We start from the raw sequence: 23,497 nt of genomic DNA on the forward strand, positions 1-23,497 counted from the left end.
TTTTACTGCTGAGCTGTTACAAGTTTTGAAAATGGATTCAAAGCCCTTACTGGATCGAGCCCATAGAACACTGAGAGCACGGCCAGGTGCTAATGCGCCTCCAAGGCATTTGATTCTGAGGGTGCATAATGCTCACGTTTTAGAAGATATGCTGTCGAGCATTGCTAGTAACAGAGCTTTATCATTTCAAGGCGATGAGATTCGCATCTTCAGAGATTACCCTTCTGAGGTGGTCAAGAAAAGAGCACTGTTTAATGAGTCAAGATCTATTCTTAGGAAGATCCCAGCGCTCAGATTTGGTATGTTGTATCCAGCAAAACTTCGAGTGACCTACAATCAAAACGAATCCTTTTTTACTGACCATAATAAAGCACTGGAATTCGCCCGGGAGATCGAAAGGTCGCTGAAGGCTTGATTATGACTTCACGGCTATATTAATTGGCAGCCATCTGATTGGACTTTAAAAATATTAAAACTTAAAGATTTAAGTTTAGTGTATATACTATACGAATATTAACCGTAACTAATTACTATTAATCAAAAAACATATATATTTTTATTAATCATTACTAATAAGAAGTATAAGTAATATGTGATTTATGTAAACTTTACTTTGAATACTTAATTAATACACCTTAGACAGAAAAATCGATTTATTATAGATTAATTAGTCTCGGGCCTGCCCCGTTTATCTCTCTTTTTTTTAAAAAACAAAACAATAACTTTGTTAAAAAACGGAGCTAGTATTATTTTTTTTTTACATCTCACGGAAGTCCTTAGATTTTTTGCCACCTTAGGGTGGCTAACACTAACTGCACTAATTGTAGTTGTAGTTTTAGTTGTTTCTTCTTCTTTCCTGCACTCTTTTAATCTTTTATATATTGATTTTTTTTTTAGATTTAATTTTTATTATTAGGTAATTTTTCAGAATTTATATACTTTTGGGAGATATTTCCGGGAAACACTCTACGTAGTACAAAAAATCATCCACCATTCAAGAAAAATGTTGTAGTTCGGGTGCCAGGCCATTTGCTTTATTATAGACTATCGGTTAAGATGCAAGATTCTATTAGGAAAACAGGGGGTAAAGGTATTACATTTTGTAGTTGGAATGTCAAGGGTGTTAATGAACCAATTAAAAGAGGTAAAGTACTTTCACATTTAAAATCTATTGATGCAGACATAATGTTCCTTCAGGAAACTCATTTAAAAAATGTAGCACATAATAGACTGAAAGGCAAATGGATTGATAAATTATTTCACTCATCGTTTCCCTTTAAATCAAGAGGTGTTGCCATTTTAATTCGTAAGGGTATACCATTTATACATACTTCCTCTATAGTCGACACTGAAGGTAGATATGTTATATTAGTGGGAGAACTATATTCTACAAAATTGATATTGGTGAATGTCTATGCACCAAATTTTGATAATCCGTTATTTAAAAAATATATATTTAATACCATTCCAGAATTCGGACAATATAACTTGATAATTGGAGGAGATTTAAATTGTACATTAGATCCTTATTTGGATAGATCTTCAACTCAAAGGAAAACAAAATCCAAGTCGTGTGAATTATTAAACTCTTATATAAGTAGTGCAAATATAAAAGATGTTTGGAGGATTGATAATCCTTCAGGCCGAGAGTATTCATTTTATTCACCAGTGCATAAAACTTATTCAAGAATTGACTATTTCTTGGTGGACTCCAAACTTATTCCTTATACGTATAATTCAAAATATCATAATATTATTATATCCAATCATGCCCCTTTAACATTTAGGGTAAAACTCCAAGGAGTAACGGGGAAACAGACTAATTGGAGATTTAATCCGCAAATCTTAAATGAAAAAGCATGTTATGACTATCTTAAATCGCAATTTGAAACTTTTTTTTACGCAAATGACCTCCCTGAAACATCTGCGTCTTTGCTTTGGGAAACATTTAAAGCGTTTGTGAGAGGATGTATTATTGCTTTTCAAGCGTCTCAAAACAAGAAGCGGGCTGAACAACATGACCTAGAAAGTCAGATAAAACAGTTAGACATAACAAATGCCATCGCTCCCTCTATTGAAATACATAATAAAGTTGCAGCTCTCAAATATAAGTTAAATTATATTCTCTCAGCTCATATTTTAAGGCTTTTTCAATATACCAAACAAAAACATTTTGAATTTGGAGATAAACCACAGAAATTGCTAGCACGCCAACTCCGTAAATTAGAAGATGATTCTACAATTCATAAAATTAGATCAGAAAATGGAGATTTGCTTAAATTACCTAAGGATATTAATCAGAGATTTTTGCAATTTTATCAGTCATTATATTCATCAAAAATAACAGATAGTTCTGCACAGATGCAAAACTTTTTGCAGGAATGTAACCTTCCTGGTTTGAATGTGAGTGATAGAAATTTACTGGGCGCAGAAATAACTATGAAAGACGTTGAAGAGACCATTAAATCCATGAAAAATGGGAAGACTCCTGGCCCTGATGGCTTAAATAATGAATTTTATAAAAAATTCAGTGATTTGATCTCTCCACGTTTGCAAACTGTATATAGTCACACCTTTAAACAACAGAGATTACCGCAAACTCTGACTGAATCAACAATAATCCTCATTCCTAAAAAAGATAAGGATTCTGAAGACCCTGGTTCGTATAGGGCGATAGCTCTTTTAAATACTGATCAGAAGATATTAGCGAAAATATTAGCACAGAGATTAAGTCTAGTTATAGATAAATTGATACACCCCGATCAATCAGGCTTTATAGCCAAACGATATTCATTTTTCAACTTGAGACGCTTGTTCAATATAATTTATTCAAATAGACTATTAAATGAAGATTTAGCAATCATCTCGCTAGATGCTGAAAAAGCATTTGATCAAGTAGAATGGCCCTATCTTTTCTCAGTGATGGAAAAATTTCAACTAGGTGAAAATTTTTGTTCATGGGTGAAACTTCTATATACATCCCCAACAGCTAGAATATTAACTAATCAAATGCTGTCATCCAAATTTCATTTATCTAGGGGTTGTAGACAAGGATGTCCACTATCACCGCTTCTATTTGCCCTTATTATAGAACCACTTGCTGAGAGTATTAGATCAAATTCAGATATTAATGGCTATAACACTAAACATACAACCAATAAAATTTCTTTATATGCGGATGATGTGTTAATATATATTACAAAGCCAGAAATTAGCATTCCGAATTTATTAAATCTCATAACTCAATTTGGTTCATTTTCAGGTTATAGAATTAACTGGTACAAAAGTGAAATTATGCCAATAATGGAGCATAATCCGGCCATACTTCAACAATTTCCTTTTAAAATTGCCTATGAAAAGTTTAAATATCTTGGAATTTACGTGACTAGGAAATATACTTCTTTATTTAAATTAAATTTTCCTCCTTTACTCACTAAATTACACAGAAATATCCAATTTTGGAAAACACTTCCTATATCATTAGTTGGTCGTAGTAATGCTATAAAGATGATCTTTCTTCCACAGCTACTATACTTATTTCAAGCAATTCCGATCTATCTTCCAAAAAAGTTTTTTTTTTAAATTGATTCAATTGTTACTAATTTTATTTGGGACTACAAGACTCATAGAATAAATAAAAGACATCTATGTAAGTCTAAAATTAATGGAGGAATTGCCTTACCTAACTTTTTATTTTATTATTGGGCGGTTAATATTAAAAATATAACCTGCTGGTTGGATGATTCTGATCAACAACCGGATTGGTTAAAGATGGAGAAAGAGGATTGTTTACCATTTCCTCTTAGCTCCAATAAATTTAAATAAAAAAACATATGGAGGTAATCCCATTATACACAGTGTTATCCGTACCTGGAAACAATTAAATCTTACTTTAAAACTGAGTAAATTATCTGCTTTCCTCCCTATTGCGAATAACCCTTCTTTTAAACCGTCTGTCTTAGATAGAGGATTTGCTCAATGGAAAAGTTATGGAATTAAAAGGGTGGGAGATCTTTATCATAAGGGAACTTTTCTTTCTTTTCAGGATTTACAGCAGAAGTATGGATTACATGTTAATAATTATTTTAGATATTTACAACTTAGAGATTATGTAAAATCACACACGCAAGAATATAAGTTTAGAGGTCCAGAAATACTTGATGTATGCCTGAATCGACATTATAATTCAAATAAATTAATATCCTTTATTTATAATACTCTCCTTGACACTGACATTCCGTCATCAGAATCTTATAGACGAGCATGGGAGGACGAATTGAATCAACTTATAATGCAAGATATATGGGATGAAAGTTTACAACATATACATCAATGTTCATTAAATACTAGACATTCCTTAATACAATTTAAAATAATACATAGATTACATTATTCGAAGACAAAATTAAATAGGATTTTTCCTAGTATCTCTCCTATTTGTGATAAATGTCAATTTCAAGAGGCTAATTTAACTCATATTTTCGTAACTTGTATAAAAATGCAAAACTTCTGGTTGGAGATTTTTAAAATAGTTTCTAAAGTTATTAACAAAAAATTAGATATGGATCCAAAATTAATTATATTAGGATTATCAGAACATACTACAAATTTTACAGCAAGTCAGGTACATTTTCTTGATTACAGTCTAATAACTGCGAAAAAATTAATACTTAAATTTTGGAAAAAACCAATAACCCCCACAATTAAAATGTGGACTACGGAAATGACAGAGACCCTGCATTTGGAAAAAATAAGATTTGCCTTAATTGACAAACCTGAGTTATTTTAAAAAATATGGTCTCCATTTATTGAATTTTTAGAAAAGTAAATGGGTTTGGCACAGGACTAAAATAAAAAATTTAAATTAAAAGTTGTAACTTGAGTTAGGGGTTGGATGTACTGCTATTGTCTCCCGGATCTACTCCCTTTAATTTTCATAGTTAGATCCCTTTTTTTTTTAATATATATATTTTTTTAACCCTCTTATTCTCTCTCCCCAAGTTTATATATTTTTTTTGTTGTTGTTTTTTTTAATTACTTTCTCTCTTCAAAATTTTTTAAATTGAAGCTATGTAAGAACTCTGTAACAAATGTGTTTTAAAAAAAAATTCTATTTGTACATATGCTTTTCAAAAATAATAAAAAAAGAAAAAAAAGAAAATCCACATACCACACAGGCATTGAAGGTGTGGGGTTCACATGTCTGAAATGAGACCGAGTGAACAACACAAGGAAAGTATATTGCCAAAGGGTGGAAATGAGAGCTCGAGAGTGGAAAATTCTGAGTGCAGGTAGCCTATGTGGGAAATGACTCAGCTGAATATTTCGGAAGTTTCAGTAGCTATAAAAAGTGAGGGGAGTGTTTGGTACACATTTACTGCAAATGGAAATGTTTTCCAATCTAAATATTATAGATTTAGCAGCAGGAATGATAACAATTAAATCAAAGCCATTAGTGGGAAGATGAAAAACAATCTCAGAGTAAAAATACCAGTTGGATGACTGCACCAGTCATCTAATTTAATAGTAACTTGCAATTAATGTTTCACTCAAGATTGTGAAAATAGTGTAGCTACTTTCATCTAACAACTATAAAAAATTGTCGAAAGTTGTATGTTTAGCACCAAATGGGCAAAAAGCTAAAAAAGCAATTGGGGATTACATTGTTGAAGAATTTTTGTTGACACTATACTTTCAGGACGCTCCTATACATTGCATTGAGGGATTGCTTTGTCTGTTAGCTTACATGTGGCCATTCAGGCTAGATCTTCAATATACCAGATTAAAAACTGGTGTTGCTCTGAACATAACATTGATGAATGCAGGCAATTTACTTAGGAGCAGGAAACCAATCATTCATCTCAACTGTGTCCATTCAGGACAGCTTGCTGTTTCAATTATAATAATGCGGGACATACCTTTAGTTTCCAAAGACAGCAATGCTGTACCATAATTAAAAAACATCCCCACTTCTGACCTAGTGGTACAGGAATCATTATAGATGAAATTGGTGAAAAATGGTTTAGACCCAGGCTACTGCTTTCAAGATTTTCCACAATGACATCCTGGAGCTTAGGTTATCTGCATTCAATAAGTACAATCTTAACTTGAGAGTTGTGAACTGGCAGAAAGCTGCTTCCTTGTATTCATTTTACGTCAGGAATTCAAATCCTTTCTCCCTGTTCAAAGAGTCAAGTCAAGTCAAATTTATTTGTCACATACACATACACGATGTGCAGTGAAATGAAAGTGGTAATGCCTGCGGGTTGTGCACAAAAAGAATTAGAGTTACAGCATATAAATAAAGTTAATAAGTTACTATTAGTGTCGACAAAAATTTAGTCTCTGGGGTTATAAAAGTTGACAGTCCTGATGGCCTGTGGGAAGAAGCTCCGTCTCATCCTCTCCGTTTTCACAGCGTGACAGCGGAGGCGTTTGCCTGATCGTAGCATCTGGAACAGTCCGTTACTGGGGTGGCAGGGGTCCCTCATGATCTTGCTTGCTCTGGATCTGCACCTCCTGATGTTTCGGTCCTGCAGGGGGACGAGTGTAGTTCCCATGGTGTGTTCTGCCGAACGCACTACTCTCTGCAGGGCCATCCTGTCCTGGGCAGAGCTGTTCCCAAACCAGACTGTAATGTTGCCGGACAGGATGCTCTCTACAGCCCCAGAGTAGAAGCAATGAAGGATCCTCAGAGACACTCTGAATTTCCTCAGTTGTCTAAGGTGGTAAAGGCGCTGCTTAGCCTTACCCACCAGTGCGGCAATGTGCGTTGCCCACGTCAGATCCTCTGCGATGTGGACTCCCAAATATTTAAAACTGCTCACCCTATCCACAATAGACCCTTTTATCTCCAGTGGCGTGTACGTCCTTGGATGTTTGGCCCTTCTGAAGTCCACAATCAGCTCCTTTGTTTTAGTGACATTCAAGAGGAGGCTATTGTCCTGACACCAGAGTGCCAGATCAGCCACCTCCTCCCGGTAGGCCTTCTCATCGTTGTTGGAGATCCGGCCCACCACCACAGTGTCATCAGCAAACTTGATGATGGAGTTTGAGCTGAACCTGGCCCCACAGTCATGTGTGTACAGGGAATACAGTAGGGGGCTAAGGACGCAGCCCTGGGGGGATCCTATGTTCAGGGTGAGGGAGCTAGATGTGTGTTCCCCCATCCTGACCACTTGGGGCCTGGCAGTGAGAAAGTCCAGGACCCAGGCACACAGAGGGGTGCTAAGCCCCAGTTCCAGCAGCTTCTCAACCAGTCTGCTGGGGACTATTGTGTTGAATGCTGAACTAAAGTCAATGAACAGCATCCTCACATAGCCCCCCTGGCTGTCCAGATGAGAGAGAGTGGTGTGTAGAACCTGGGAGACCGCATCATCCGTGGACCTGTTCGGACGGTATGCGAACTGTAGTGGGTCCATGTTGCGAGGAAGGAGGGCGCAGATGTGCTTCTTGACTAGCCTCTCAAAGCATTTCATGACAACCGAGGTGAGGGCCACCGGTCGGTAGTCATTTAAACACGCTGGAGAGGCATTCTTTGGCACCGGTACAATGATGGATCTTTTGAAGCATGCAGGGACCACGGACTTTGCCAAGGAGAGGTTTGCCAAAGATCATACTACATTATCCTAATGAGATCCTAATAAAAGTCAAACTGAGCAGGCTGCGAGCAAGTATGTTCAGCTTAATAACTCTTGCCAATGTCTTCCAGCATTTGGCTGATAATTAACAGTATGCTGGAATGGCATTTGCCCATAGTTTGTCCTGCTTTTTTTGTGGAAAGGGATCGCAAAAACAAAGGATAAAGGTTGCTTCCCTGACTGAATGGCAAAGGTAGGACAAAGAATAGCCAAGCATAGTGACAGGTTGTGATGGAATACGTCTTTGTGGTTGATTACTGCATGATACCAACTGGAGCTGCCCAATCTGTTTAGAATCTACCCCATTTAATGCAGTAATTGTGTTCTGCATGTTTTCATCAGAGCATCGTTAAAATGTAATACAAAAGTACTACTTTTATATTGGAAATACACGTTGAAGAAATAGTCACAGTCACGTAGCGGTAGAGTTGCTGCCTTACAACGTATACAGCACCAGAGACCCCAGTTCGATCCCGACTACGGGTGCTGTCTGTACGGATTTGTATGTTCTCCCCGAGACGTACAGGTTTGCATGTTAATTGGCTTGGTAAATGTAAAAATTGTCTCTAGTGGGTGTAAGATAGTGTTAATGTGCGGGGATCGCTGGTCGTCGCAGACCAGGTGGGCCGAAGGGCCTGTTTCCGCACTGTATCTCTAAACTAAACTAAGTATATTGTAAGTTGATTCCCTTTTTCACTTAATTGGCAAAACCAGGTATTTATTTGAAACAAATAAAAATGCTGCACAAGTTGAACATTCAGGTTTTTAGTACAATAAATATTTATTTTCATCAAATAAAAGTACTGCACAATACGAAGCATTGAATGAATACTTAAGGAAACAGCCTCTCTTCTAAAATTTGGGGGAAAGATTTGGAAAGAAACAAGAACTGATACGTGAAACTTGTGAATCGGTGAATGCTTTCAGAGATGCAAATTTTAGAACGTTGAATTTCATCGGGCATCAAAAACAACCACTGAATATTCAGGTTAAGGAATAAAATATAAACAATGTAATTGATCTATAAAAATAACATTTAATTCTTTATTCTTAATCTCAACAATTTTCCACAACTGAACTATTTAATTTTAACTTGGTATACGTAAATTTTCAACTAGTTCATTTGGAAAACTTACGGGCACCAGTTTGTTTAAACATTAAAAAAATACTGAAATACCATATAGACATAAAGTTCAATTTTTAAAAATGTTTTAGTTTTGTTCTACCAGCTTTTTCCTTTCTGTCTATAATACTACAATTATTGCCATTCTGATGAGCAAGCAAAAGGAACTTGGAAGCTGAAAATTAGGGAACAGTGTTAAGTCTTTCCCAAGTTGAAGTATCTCACTCTTCAATGTTTCACTTTGATACTTGACAAAGAATAACTTCAGCATTTACTTTTCCATTTCTGTTCATATTCCTTATCTTGCACACTATCCTCTTTAGTCAGAGGGTGGTGAATCCGTGAAATTCTTTGCAACTGAAGGCTGTGGAGGCCAAATCAATAGATATTTTTAAGGCAAAGATAAACGAGTATGTGAGTCCATGGTTAGAAGAGAGAGATAGACCAGCCATGATTGAATGGCAGAGTACCCTTGATGTGCCAAATGCTGCTCCTATATGACCGTAAGATTTTCTATTTAAGATTAACCCAACCTTCTCTCTAGATCCTTCTGCTTCTGCCCTCACCTTTATTCTCATTTAAGAAATTCCATTAGTTGTTTTAATGATAATTTTGCTTCCATATATAAATTCATAAGATTGCCAGCAGTTTGGCATAGCAGTCATCTTCTCCTGGCACAGCAGTCATCTCTTTGATCTAAAGACCAGAACATGAGATTTGTGACTGGCCTGGCCACCCACCGCAGGACATAGAATGATCATTTTATTATTTCCCTTTTTTTTTGCCAATTTCAAGCCGATCACTTCCATTATCCCCTTTCACCATCACAAACCTTAATTATATTTCAACCCCAAATCCTTTTTTTTTTTTTAATGAAGGCGACCTGTTGCATGCATCTGTCTCCTACTCCATCTGGGCAACATGCAATTCTCCAGTACTGCAAAAACAGATTGACTTCTACATGAAGAGCATTGCGAATTTCCTCAATCTATTTAAAACCAACTCAAGACAATCTAGCTTCTCCTTCAAAAACATGTGGTTTTCACGCACAATTACGATAATCCTATATTTAAAATTCTACCCTGTAACCCAAATTCTTGAACTAAAACCCCCAATTCCTTGGATTGATTATGTCAACCTCGTTATATGGGGAGTTCTTCCATTACTTGCTTCAATGGTGCTCTAACCTGGCTTCATTATCAATGGCATTTTGCGTGACAGCAAATGCGACTCAATATTACTTCTTGAACTTTTATTGCTTAGCTAACAGTCCATTCTTCAACAACATTGAATGTAGCCCATAGCCACAATATCCCTCCCTCGCCATCTACTCACACAAGTCCCATGGCTGCCATTTCTCTCTTCAAACTCTGTCCCCTCTGGCTTTGAATCCTTATTTTGTACTAGACCAAGTGGACCCATTGGGCCCAAACCTCTCCTGCATTGGTGCAGCATCCTCTCCTCCCTCCCCCCCCCCCCCCCCAACCACCCTTATCTTCTATCCTTACCCCCTCCCTCCCTAGGAGATAGATTTAAACTTTAAAATGTGAATAACTTAAAAAATATAACACCAATTTCAATGAAACTTCTTCCATTAGCACCAAAGGGACGACGGTGAGTAAGGTGGGCCTAAAATTGTTGCACTATCATGTACCATTTTGGCTACAGTTCAGGAACAAACAAACGAACAAGAGTTTTAGTATATAGAAGATAGATAGATGTCATGAGGATGCAAACCACTAGCACATGGACAAAAATTCCAAAAATGTTGTTGCTAAATTTTGATGTGTTTAAATAATATTGTTTATATATCACACACAATTCAGTACAAAGTGTCAGAAACTTAGCTTTCATTAACAAAATCAAGAGAAAATCTGATTTAATTATAAAAATCCAGCTTACATCATAATAGCTGCATAAACCTTGTAAAATGGACAGAATATTCAAGCAGTTAAAATTGTGTACCACTTTGCTAAAGGATACATCTTTTTGTTCTCTTCTTGTACATTATTCTGTAACCACATTCTCTGCATCGGATAGGATCTCTAGCTTTAATTTCATTTTCAGTGTGACATTCTGAAATAAGTAAATAACATTTCATTGTTTAACATCACATTTATATTTGTGTCAGCATCATCTAATAAACTATGTTTGTATATGTATATCTGCTTTTGAGTAATATAGCAAATAGTCTGAAGGGTCTCGACCCAAAACGTCACCCATTCCTTCTCTCCAGAGATGCTGCCTGTCCTGCTAAGTTACTCCAGAATTTTGTGTCTACCTTCAATTTAAACCAGCATCTGCATATTTCCTATACATATAGCATAGATTCTGTTTTTGAAAAATATTATGCAGCTGGAAGAATGGTTTAGAAATTTGATGGAGAACTACTGCCAGTCTACACAGGCACATCTCTTCACTGATATTGGTGCCAATTTAAAACTGGTTTTAAACAGAAATATTTGCAGCAACAAAAGATCCCTAAAGTTTTTTAACAACATGTCAAAAAAAAGCCCATAAAAAGTCAGTTTTATAAACAGCTCATTAAATAGTGACAGTAGTCACATTGATGCTCCACGACATTTAGAAATGATTGGTTTTATGAAATAGATACCACTGTGGGCATCATATTCAAGGCAAATATTGTAACTTTCCAGATCACGAGACATCTGTAATCGACATACAAAAACGTTGTCAAATTCTGAATAAATGACACAGTGACATTACATACAGTTTTGAATTACTTCCTTGACAGAATCAATAGGAATTCTTTATCACAGGCATTATACTTTTACAACAGTGTATTTAGTTAAAGAAATACATTAATGCACAGATTCTATCCAGGTTTCTGTCACTGAGTGTATAGTGGGAACTATGGTTGGAATGTTTAGCTTAAATTTCATCAACTATCACTGAAAAAATGCCAATCAAAATGTCTCCCCTCCAATGGATGAAAAATTTTATACCAATAATTTCCAACTTGGTCTTCCGATTTAATGTCATTATCAGGAAACAATGTTTGGAAAACTCATTCAGTGGTATCAGGCATCAATTTATTAAAGGATAGATTACACAGGGCTGAAAACATTCCACAGTCTCAACTGTTGGATCTACTTTCATAGATGGCGAGGTCTATGCAAGTCAGTGAACAAGAAATAGCTTGCTTAGATAAATCTGAGTGGAATTTAGGAATACCAAAACAACTTAGCTCTTTACCACGACCAAATTCTCACTATATATTCAATATCAGAAACCTAAATTCAATCTGTGCATTAACGTATTTCTTTAACTAAATATTCATGGAGATCATGGCCAACTTATGATCCAACTCTTTATATTGCATAACAGGTTTATTTCTTGGAATGTTTGCGAGATGGTTTTCTAAACCAACATGTCGAGGAACCAACGAGAGAGCAGGCCATTCTAGACTGGGTATTGAGTAATGAGGAAGGGTTAGTTAGCAGTCTTGATGTGCGTGGCCCCTTGGGCAAGAGTGACCATAATATGGTTGAGTTCTTCATTAGGATGGAGAGTGACTCAGAAACAACGGTTCTGAACTTAAAGAAAGGTAACTTTGAGGGCGTGAGACGTGAATTGGCCAAGATAGACTGGCAATTGATTCTTAAAGGGTTGACGGTGGATATGCAATGGAAGGCATTTAAAGACCGCATGGATGAACTACAATTGTTCATCCCAGTTTGGCAAAAAAATAAATCAGGGAAGGTAGTGCATCCGTGGCTAACAAGGGAGATTAGGGATAGTATCAAAACAAAAGATGAAGCGTACAAATTAGTAAGAAAAAGCAGCCTACCAGAGGACTGGGAGAAATTCAGAGTCCAGCAGAGGACGACAAAGGGCTTAATTAGGAAAGGGAAAATAGATTATGAAAGAAAACTGGCAGGGAACATAAAAACTGACTGCAAAAGCTTTTATAGATATGTGAAGGGAAAAAGATTAGTTAAAACCAATGTAGGTCCCTTGCAGTCAGAAACAGGTGAATTGATCATGGGGAACAAGGACATGGCAGACCAATTGAATAACTACTTTGGTTCTGTCTTCACTAAGGAAGACATAAATAATCTGCCGGAAATAGCAGGGGACCGTGGGTCAAATGAGATGAAGGAACTGAGTGAAATCCAGGTTAGTCGGGAAGTGGTTAGGTAAATTGAATGGATTAAAGGCCGATTAATCCCCAGGGCCAGATAGGCTGCATCCCAGAGTGCTTAAGGAGGTAGCCCCAGAAATAGTGGATGCATTAGTGATAATTTTTCAAAACTCTTTAGATTCTGGAGTAGTTCCTGAGGATTGGAGGGTAGCTAATGTAACCCCACTTTTCAAAAAGGGAGGGAGAGAGAAAACAGGGAATTACAGACCAGTTAGTCTAACATCGGTAGTGGGGAAAATGCTAGTCAGTTATTAAAGATGGGATAGCAGCACATTTGGAAAATGGTTAAATCATTGGACAAAGTCAGCATGGATTTATGAAAGGTAAATCATGTTTGACGAATTTTATAGAATTTTTCGAGGATGTAACTAGTAGAGTGGATAAGGGAGAACCAGTGGATGTGTTATATCTGGACTTCCAGAAGGCTTTCGACAAGGTCCCACATAAGAGATTAGTATGCAAACTTAAAGCACACAGTATTGTGGGTTCAGTATTGATGTGGATAGAGAACTGGCTGGCAGACAGGAAGCAAAGAGTAGGAATAAACGGGTCCTTTTCAGAATGGCAGGCAGTGACTAGTGGGGTACCCCAGCTATTTACAATATATATTAATGATTTAGACGAGGGAATTGAATGCAACATCTCCAAGTTTGCGGACGACACGAAGCTGGGGGGCAGTGTTAGCTGTGAGGAGGATGCTAGGAGGCTGCAACGTGACTTGGATTGGTTAGGTGAGTGGGCAAATGCATGGCAGATGCAGTATAATGTGGATAAATGTAAGGTTATCCACTTTGGTGGCAAGAACAGGAAAGCAGACTATTACCTGAATGGTGGCCGATTAGGAGAAGGGGAGATGCAACGAGACCTGGGTGTCGTGGTACACCAGTCATTGAAAGTAGGCATGCAGGTGCAGCAGGCAGTGAAGAAAGCGAATGGTATGTTGGCATTCATAGCGTGGGGATTTGAGTATAGGAGCAGGGAGGTTCTGCTGCAGTTGTACAGGGCATTGGTGAGACCACACCTGGAGTATTGCGTACAGTTTTGGTCTCCTAATCTGAGGAAAGACATTCTTGACATAGAGGGAGTACAGAGAAGGTTCACCAGATTGATTCCTGGGATGGCAGGACTTTCATATGAAGAAAGACTGCATAGACTCGGCTTGTACTCGCTGGAATTTAGAAGATTGAGGGGGGATCTTATAGAAACTTACAAAATTCTTAAGGGGTTGGACAGGCTAGATGCAGGAAGATTGTTCCCGATGTTGGGGAAGTCCAGAACAAGGGGTCACAGTTTAAGGATAAGGGGGAAGTCTTTTAGGACCGAGATGAGAAAGTTTTTTTTCACACAGAGAGTGGTGAATCTGTGGAATTCTCTGCCACAGTTGACGCCAGTTCATTGGCTATATTTAAGAGGGAGTTAGATGTGGCCCTTGTGGCTAAAGGGATCAGGGGTATGGAGAGAAGGCAGGTACGGGATACTGAGTTGGATGATCAGCCATGATCATATTGAATGGCGGTGCAGGCTCGAAGGGCCGAATGGCCTACTCCTGCACCTATTTTCTATGTTTCTATTGCAGTTTATCACAGTAAATTGTACTGTTGACATTCAATACATCAGTTGTGATCATGGATTACCTCCACAAATATAGACCATGGGTTGTTGCTTTGGAGGCTGCAAATCCTTCTGGCTATCCATTTGTATATGCTGTTTAGTTTAAACTGGAAGTCAACCAACCACATAAAACAGTATTAAAAACAGTGACAAAGATATGGACAATAATGTTAACTAAGAGAGAATAAAAGATTGATCACTCTTAGTTTAAATCAGCACGTTGTTTGATCAGACGTACAAAATAAATGCATTGGAAAAACAAAACCAATAATACACCATTGGTGGAATGTTAAGTTAATAGATATCCAGCCTACTTGATTCAACAATAAAAGCAGGAAAAATGTTCCCCATGTTGGGGGAATCCAGAACCTGGGGTCACAGTTTAAGAATAAGGGGTAGGCCATTTAGGACTGAGATGAGAAAAAACCTTTTCACCCCGAGAGTTGTGAATCTGTGGAATTCTCTGCCATAGAAGGCAGTGGAGGCCAATTCATTGGATGTTTTCATGAGAGTTAGATTTAGCTCTTTGCGCTAACAGAATCAAGGGATATGTGGAAAAGCAGGAATGCGATACTGATTTTGGATGATCAGCCATGATCATATTGAATGGCGGCACTGGCTCGAAGGGCCGAACGGCCTACTCCTGCACCTATTTTTTCCCTAAAAATATGTCATTGTACCAAACACCTTAAAAGATTTGAAGTTTCGAGTGAAATTCAAATGAAGCATTGTTACTAATAGTTGTTGATGCAGAAATTGAAAATTCCTAAGCAAAATAAATTCAAAGCTACAAATTATTTTTAAAAAGTTAAGCGAATATAGAAGGCATGCACCTCTATAGTACCTTTCCCAATTTTACAATATCCTAAGCCCATTACACTCAATTAAATATATTATTAAATAAGTTTTGGCAATATTAATAACATAAGAAGAGTTGTAGCCAATGTGCACACAATATTCTCCTGCAAACACGAATGGGATAAATAACTACATAATCTGTTTAACGGTAGCTACTGCAGTATATTTGCAGGCTACTGGGAGAATTTTTATGTCTTCTTTGAAATCCAAAATATGAAACAAAGTCACTCAAAATATAAAATACATTTAGAACTCAAATTATATTGCATTTTACCTTTTTATGAGAGAGCAGCATAACATCTACTAATATCTAATTACCATATGCGATCAGAAAGGTCAAACTCAAAATAGAAACTTATGTTCATCTGCCCACAACTATGAAACCTAAAATTGATCAATGAACCTTACATTCGAAGGCCAAATGTGAGAAATTCTTGCCTAACATTGCAGGGATTAGTACTGAGACCATTGCATTTTGTTATATTCATTAACAATCTGAATGCCAATGTAGGAGATGGGATCATTAAATTATGCATAAGAAGGAACTGCAGATGCTGGTTTAAACTGAAGATATTAAACACAAAAAGCTGGAGTAACTCACTGGGACTAACAGCATCTCTGGAGAGAAAGAATGGGTGATGTTTCGGGTCAAGACTCTTCTTCAGACACCCGAAACGTCACCCATTCCTTCTCTCCAGAGATGCTGTCTGTCCTGCTGAGTTACTCCAGCTTTTTGTGTCTATCTAAATTGGTGGCGTTGTTGATTGTGAGGGGAACGGTCTCTGTGGGAAGCAGAAAGGGGTGGAGATGGGAAGATGTGGCCAGTAGTGGGATCCCGTTGGAGGATTATATGCTGTATGCAATGGCTTATGGGGTGGATGGTGAGGACAAGGGGGACTCTGTCCGTATTGCAAATGGGGGGGGGGGGGGGGGGGGGGGGGAGGGGAAGCAAGAGAGGAGCTGTGGGATATCGAGGAGACCCTAGTGAGAGCCTCATCTATAATGGAAGAGGGGAACCCCCGTTTCCTAAAGGATGAGGACATCTCCGATTATCAAGTTTGGAAAACCTAATCCTGGGCGCAGATGTGGCATAGACAGAGGAATTGGGAATAGGGGATAGAGTCTTTACAAGAAGCAGTGTGGGAAGAAATGGAGTCTAGATAGCGATCGGAGTCGGTAGGTTTGTAGTAGATGTCGGTCAAAGCCTGTCTCCTGTGATGGAGACGGTGAGATCCAGAAACAGAAGGGAGATGTCGGAGATGGTCCAAGTGAATTTAAATGCAGGATGGAAATTAATCGTGAAGTTGATGAAGTCAGTGAGTTCTGCATGGGTGCAGGAGGCAGCATCGAAGCAGTCGTTAATGTAGCGGAGGTAGAGTTCGGGAATAAGGCCAGTGTACGCCTGGAACTGTGATTGTTCGACGTACCCAACAAAGAGCCAGCATAGCTGGGGCCCATGTGAGTGCCCATAGCTACCCGTTGGATTTGGAGGAAGTGGAAGAAATCGAAGGAGAAGTTGTTGAGGGCAAGGACCAGCTCTGATAGGCGGAGGAGAGTATTAGTAGACAGAAATTGGCTGGTTCTGCGGTCAAGGAAGAAACGGAGGGCTCCTGGTGGGGGATGGAGGTGTAGAGTAACTGTGTAGAGTGTAGATTCTTGATTAGTACGGATGTCAGGGGTTATGGGGAGAAGGCAGCAGAATAGGATTAGGAGGGAGAGATAGATCAGTCATGATTGATGGGCCGAATGGCCTAACTCTGCTCCTATTACTTTATGACTGCGTGAGCAGAGATGCCTGTTTCCGTGCTGTGTGACTGCAATAAACATCACATCACATAATCAACATCATATAATGAACTCCTGCACCTATTTTCTATGTTACAACGAGAAGGGTCTCACCTATTCCTTTTAATAATAATAATAATAATGCATTACATTTATATAGCGCTTTTCAAACACGCTTTACAGGGATTTCTAGAACATAGAGAAGTGAATAAATAGATAAATAAGTAAACGAGCAGAAAAAGGAGACAGAAGGTGAGGTGACCTTCAGTGGTTGAAGGCAGTGCTGAACAGGTGAGACTTCAGTGATGTTTTGAATGTGGTGAGTGAGGAGGAGTCTCTGACGGTTTGGGGTAGTGAGTTCCATAGGGTGGGAGCAGCAATGGAGAAAGCCCTGTCCCCCCAGGATCTGAGTTTGGTCCGGATGGGGGGGGGGACAGGAGATTGGCAGCAGCAGAGCGGAGGGTGCAGGTGGGAGTGTGCCTGTGGAGGAGGTCAGTCAGGTAGGATGGGACCAGGTTATGGAGGGCTTTGTAGGTCATGAGGAGGATTTTGTACTGGATTCTCTGGGGGATGGGGAGCCAGTGGAGTTTGTAAAGGACGGGTGTGATATGGTCACGGATCGGGGAGTGGGTGAGTAGACGGGCAGCGGAGTTTTGAATGTATTGAAGTTTACTGATGATTTTTTAGGGTGAGTCATAGAGGAGGCTGTTGCAGTAGTCCAGACGGGAGGTGCTGAAGGCGTGGATGAGGGTTTCTGCAGCTGTGGAGGAGAGGGATGGACTGAGACGGGCAATGTTTTTGAGGTGGAAGAAGGCTGTCTTTGTGATGTGTTTGTCGAAGGAGAGGGTTTGATCAAAGATGATTCCAAGATTCCGGATGTGAGGGGAGGTGGATACTGGGAGACCATCAATATTGAGGATGGAGTTTTGGCTGGATTTGGTGAGCGTTTTTGGACCAATGATGATGATTTCAGATTTGTTGCAGTTCAGTTTGAGGAAATTTGATTGAAGCCAAGATTTTATTTCAGTGATGCAGTTTGTCAGTGTAGAGTGTGTGGTGGTGGAGATTGACTTGGTGGAGATGAGGAGCTGGATATCATCGGCGAAGCAGTGGAAGTTGAGACCATGACGGCGGATTAATTGACCAAGGGGGAACAGGTAGAGGATGAAGAAGAGGGGGCCAAGGACTGAGCTTTGGGGGACACCTTGGGGGAGGGGATTTACAGTTGTTAATGGAGATGAACTGGTGCCTGTCAGAGAGGTAAGATTTGAACTAGGATAGGGCTGTGCCGGTGATGTTAAAGGAGGTTTGAAGTCAGGTGAGGAGAATGGAGTGATTTATGGTGTCAAAGGCGGCGCTGAGGTCAAATAGGATGAGGATGTTGAGGTTGCCAGCGTCGGAGGAGAGGAAAAGGTCGTTTGTGATTTTGAGGAGCGCAGTTTCAGTACAGTGGTTGGAGCGGAATCCGGATTGGAAAGTTTCATACAGGTTATTGGTAGAGAGGTGGTATTTGAGTTGGGAAGCTACAGCACGTTCCAAAACTTTGGACAGAAAGGGTAGGTTGGAGATTGGTCTGAAGTTGTTTGGGGTGTCAGGGTTGAGACCAGGTTTTTTCAGAATGGGGGTGACAGCAGCGATTTTGAGGGATGGCGGGACGATGCCAGTGGACAGGGAGAAGTTTATTGTTGTTTATTTGGAGTTTATTTTCTCCAAAGATGCTGACTGTCCCGCTGAGTTAATCCAGCGTTTTCTATTTTCGGTTGAAACCAGCATCTACAGTTCCTTCGTACACTGATGTTATCAAATCCTGACGCCGCTAGGCCGCTCCAGGAGCGCTGGCAACTCGCGTGTGAGTCACTCACGGCTCTGCAGAAGCCTCGGTCTGCCGTACACAGCAGGCCCCTCCCATCATGATCCCCTCTCAGTCCCCATCGTTGTCCCGGGGAACCTCTACCATGCCGTCTTGGAGTCATACAGTGTGGAAACAGGCCCTTCGGCCCAACCTGCCCACACCGGCCAACAACGTCCCAGCTACACTAGTCCCACCTGCCTGCGCTTGGTTCATAACCCTATCCCTGTACCTGCCTGTTTTTTAAACGTTGACTTACCGCCTGCGATGATGTTTCTGTCAGCACCAGGCCCGCTCCGTCCCCACTCCGCGCATCGGGATCGCAGCGCACCTCTCCTCCGCCGCGGGCCCAGCGCGCAACTTCCGGGCGACGGGCAGCAAGGCGGCCGCTGATTGGTCGTCCTGTCCGACCAATCACGGTTTTGGATACGAAATCCGAATGCGGAGCCGATCGCCAGCCGGTCAGTAATGGGCTGCACCGGGGCCGCTGGTCAGTAACGGGCGGCACCGGGGCCGCTGGTCAGTCATGGGCGGCACCGGGGCCGCTGGTCAGTCATGGGCGGCACCGGGGCACCTGGTCAGTAATGGGCGGCACCGGGGCCGCTGGTCAGTCATGGGCGGCACCGGGGCCGCTGGTCAGTCATGGGCGGCACCGGGGCCGCTGGTCAGTCATGGGCGGCACCGGGGCACCTGGTCAGTAATGGGCGGCACCGGGGCACCTGGTCAGTAATGGGCGGCACCGGGGCACCTGGTCAGTAACGGGCGGCACCGGGGCACCTGGTCAGTAACGGGCGGCACCGGGGCACCTGGTCAGTAACGGACGGCACCGGGGCCGCTGGTCAGTAACGGGCGGCACCGGGGCCGCTGGTCAGTCATGGGCGGCACCGGGGCCGCTGGTCAGTCATGGGCGGCACCGGGGCACCTGGTCAGTAATGGGCGGCACCGGGGCACCTGGTCAGTAACGGGCGGCACCGGGGCCGCTGGTCAGTAATGGGCGGCACCGGGGCACCTGGTCAGTCATGGGCGGCACCGGGGCCGCTGGTCAGTAATGGGCGGCACCGGGGCCGCTGGTCAGTAACGGACGGCACCGGGGCCGCTGGTCAGTAATGGGCGGCACCGGGGCCGCTGGTCAGTCATGGGCGGCACCGGGGCCGCTGGTCAGTAACGGACGGCACCGGGGCCGCTGGTCAGTAATGGGCGGGGCGGCAATCCAGCTGCGCCCTAATGATTTGATTGTTATCTTTAAAAACCTGGCAGGGTAATTCCCTCTTTCCCCCTGGCAGCGACGCCCCCCTGTGTAAGTATCCTGCTGTTCAGTGACCAGAGTGGTAGTGGTGAGCCTGGCTTCACATCACGAACACTGGACGCATTCAATGCCTTACCAATACCTTGATAGCGAGCAGGTTAGAGGGAGCTATCTATCAGCTTTGTGGGCGCAGACATTGTCGCAATTACACTATCGGTCCTTCGCGAAGAGTTGCTTCTGTTCTGAGAACCAAGCACGTTAAATCTGGTTCTTTGCACGACGTGGTGACTGACCTCCTGGGCACTTTCTTCATTTTGGTCATTTAACTAACTTCCTCATCCTTGGGATGGTTTTGGTAAATCCGACTCGTCCTCTCTGTTTTGCATCTTTCCTAACGTGTGATGTGCAGTCCTGACCACAACACTACAATCGGGACAAACTTGCTTTACAAGGATTCATCGGGTTTAGTTTGCTCTTGCATTCAATGCCTCTCTTTTAATAAAGTCCAAGATCCTCTTTCTTTTTAACCACCTTCTCAATCTTCCTTGCCAATTTCCATGAACTATGCATTACAAACCTTAACCAGTCCTTAAATTTAAAAGATGTTCTTTTTGTTTCTCCTTTTAATCTCATCTACACCTCTGTGTCTCTCCAACCATCTCCGAAAGAATTTCACTATATTAGAAACATGAAATAACTAGTTTTTGCATGTTTAAGTTGGCTTATGTGGCATTCCTGTGGCTGGGCAAACACAGCACCGCCATTTAATATGATCATGGCTGATCTAAAATCAGTACCCCGTTCCTGCTTTCCCCCCATAATCCCTTGATTCCTTTAGCCCTAAGAGCTAGATCTAACTCCCTCTTGAAAACATCCAGTGAATTGGCCACCATTGCCTTCTGTGGCAGAGAATTGCACAGATTCACAACTCTGGGTGAAAATGTTTTTCCTCATCTCAGTCCTAAATGGCCTACCCCTTATTCTGAAACTGTGACCCCTGGTTCTGGACTCCCCCAACATCGGGAACATTTTTCCTGCATCTAGCCTGTCCAATCCTTTAAGAATTTTATATGTTTCTATAAGATCTCCTCTCGTCCTTCTAAATTCCAGTGAATACAAGCCCAGTCGACCCATTCTTTCATCATATGTCAGTCCTGCCATCCCGGGAATTGCCTGGTTAACGCTACACTGCACTCCCTCAATAGCAATAATGTCCTTCCTCAAAATAGGAGACCACATTGCTCACAATACTTCAGGTGTGGTCTCACCAGGGCCCTGTACAACTGCAGTAGGACCTCCTTGCTCCTAAACTCAAATCCTCTCGTAATGGAGGCCAACATGCCATTAGCTTTCTTCACTGCCTGCTGCACCTGCATGCTTACTTTCAGTGACTGATGGACAAGCACACCCAGGCCTCATTGCACCTCCCCTTATCCTAATCTGATACCATTCAGATAATAATCTGCCTTCCTGTTCTTGCCACCAAAGTGGATAACCTCACATTTATCCACATTATACTGCATCTGCCATGCATCTGCCCACTCACCCAACCTATCCAAATCACCCTGCAGCCTCGTAGCATCCTCCTCACAGCTCACATTGCGACCCAGCTTTGTGTCATCCACAATGTTGGAGATGGCACATTTAATTCCCTCGTCTAAATCGTTAATTATAAATAACGGGTCCCAGCACCGAGCCTTGCGGCACCCCACTAGTCACTGCCTGCCATTCTGAAAATGACCTGTTAATTCCCACTCTTTGCTTCCTGTCTTCCTCTCTATCCATGTCAATGGCCTACCCCAATACCATGGGCTCTAATTTTGCATACTAATCTCTTGTGTGGGACCTTGTCAAAGGCTTTTTGAAAGTCCAGATACACCACATCCACTGGCTCTCCCTTATCCATTCTACTTGTTATATCCTCAAAAAATTCCAGAAGATTTGTCGAGCATGATTTCCTCTTCATAAATCCATGCTGACTTTGACTGATCATGTAACTGCTTTCCAAATGCGCCGCTGCAACATATTAAATAAATGACTCGAGCATCTTCCCCACTACTGATGTAAGCCTATCTGGTCTATAGTTCTCTGTTTTCTCTCCCCCTCCTTTCTTAAAAAGTGGAGTTACCTTTGCTATCCTGCAGTCCACAGGAACTGATCCAGAGTCGAGAGAACTTTGGAAAATAATCACCAATGCATCCACGATTTCTAGGGCCACCTCCGTGAGTACTCTGGGATACAATCCCAAGCCCTGGGGATTTATCTGCATTCAGTCCCAACAGTTTACCTAACACCATTTTCTGACTAATGTGGATTCCCTTCAGTTCCTCCGTCCCACTAGATCCTCGGTCCCCTAGTATATCTTGGAGATTGTTTGTGTCTTGCTTAGTGAAGACAGAACCAAAGTACTCATTTAACTGTTCTGCCATTTTCTTGTTCCCCATTATAAATTCACTTGTCTCTGACTATAATGGACCTACATTTGTCTTCGGGAACTTCCTCTTGATCTGTCTCAAATGGATAACCAGTTATTCTAAAGCAATGCCCTCTAGTGTCTAGCTTGCATGAAGCAAGCTGGTGAAGCTTCTCTGAATCGCCTACAATAAATACATGCCCTCTTTAAAAAAAAACTACAAGGTACAGCAAGTGTAGTCTTGCCAACAAAGTCTTTCTTTAGATTTTTTTTTTAGATTTAGAGATACAGCGCGGAAACAGGCCCTTCGGCCCACCGGGTCCGCGCCGCCCAGCGATCTCCGCACATTAACACTATCCTACACACACTAGGGACAATTTTTACATTTGCCCAGCCAATCAACCTACATACCTGTATGTCTTTGGAGTATGGGAGGAAACTGAAGATCTCGGAGAAAACCCACGCAGGTCACGGGGAGAACGTACAAACTCCGTACAGACGGCGCCCATAGTCAGGATCGAACCTGAGTCTCCGGCGCTGCATTCGCTGTAAGGCAGCAACTCTACCGCTGCGCCACCGTGCTGCTCATACTTTCATACTTTTGCACTTCATCTCCTATGCAATAAAGGCCAATGTTTCATTTTGCCTTCCAAATTCCTTGCTACTTTTGTCACCTAAGGTACAGGAGCCTGAAAATGTGCAAGTTCAGGAACAGCATCTTCCATAAGACCATCAGGCTATTAAACACTACAATCTCCAAATAAGCTCTGAGCTACATAGACGGAGTCATTGGTTTTGTCTTTTCGC

The 23,497-nt window shown here is 41.2% G+C and overlaps 1 protein-coding gene across 1 annotated transcript; it reads right to left on the reverse strand.

Moving 5' to 3' along the window:
* Positions 1-8,391: 8,391 nt before the first annotated feature.
* On the reverse strand, positions 8,392-19,398 carry polr2k (RNA polymerase II, I and III subunit K). The gene is made up of 4 exons (XM_078397800.1): positions 19,291-19,398; positions 14,563-14,646; positions 10,747-10,839; positions 8,392-8,616 (listed from the first exon to the last, which is right to left on the reverse strand). Exons 2-4 carry the CDS (start codon positions 14,621-14,623, stop codon positions 8,594-8,596), a joined length of 177 nt encoding a protein of 58 aa, XP_078253926.1. The 5' UTR covers positions 14,624-14,646; positions 19,291-19,398; the 3' UTR covers positions 8,392-8,593.
* Between the last annotated feature and the right edge of the window lie 4,099 nt (positions 19,399-23,497).

This window comes from Rhinoraja longicauda, chromosome 4 (assembly GCF_053455715.1).
Source record: "Rhinoraja longicauda isolate Sanriku21f chromosome 4, sRhiLon1.1, whole genome shotgun sequence".
Lineage (NCBI taxonomy): Eukaryota > Metazoa > Chordata > Chondrichthyes > Rajiformes > Arhynchobatidae > Rhinoraja > Rhinoraja longicauda.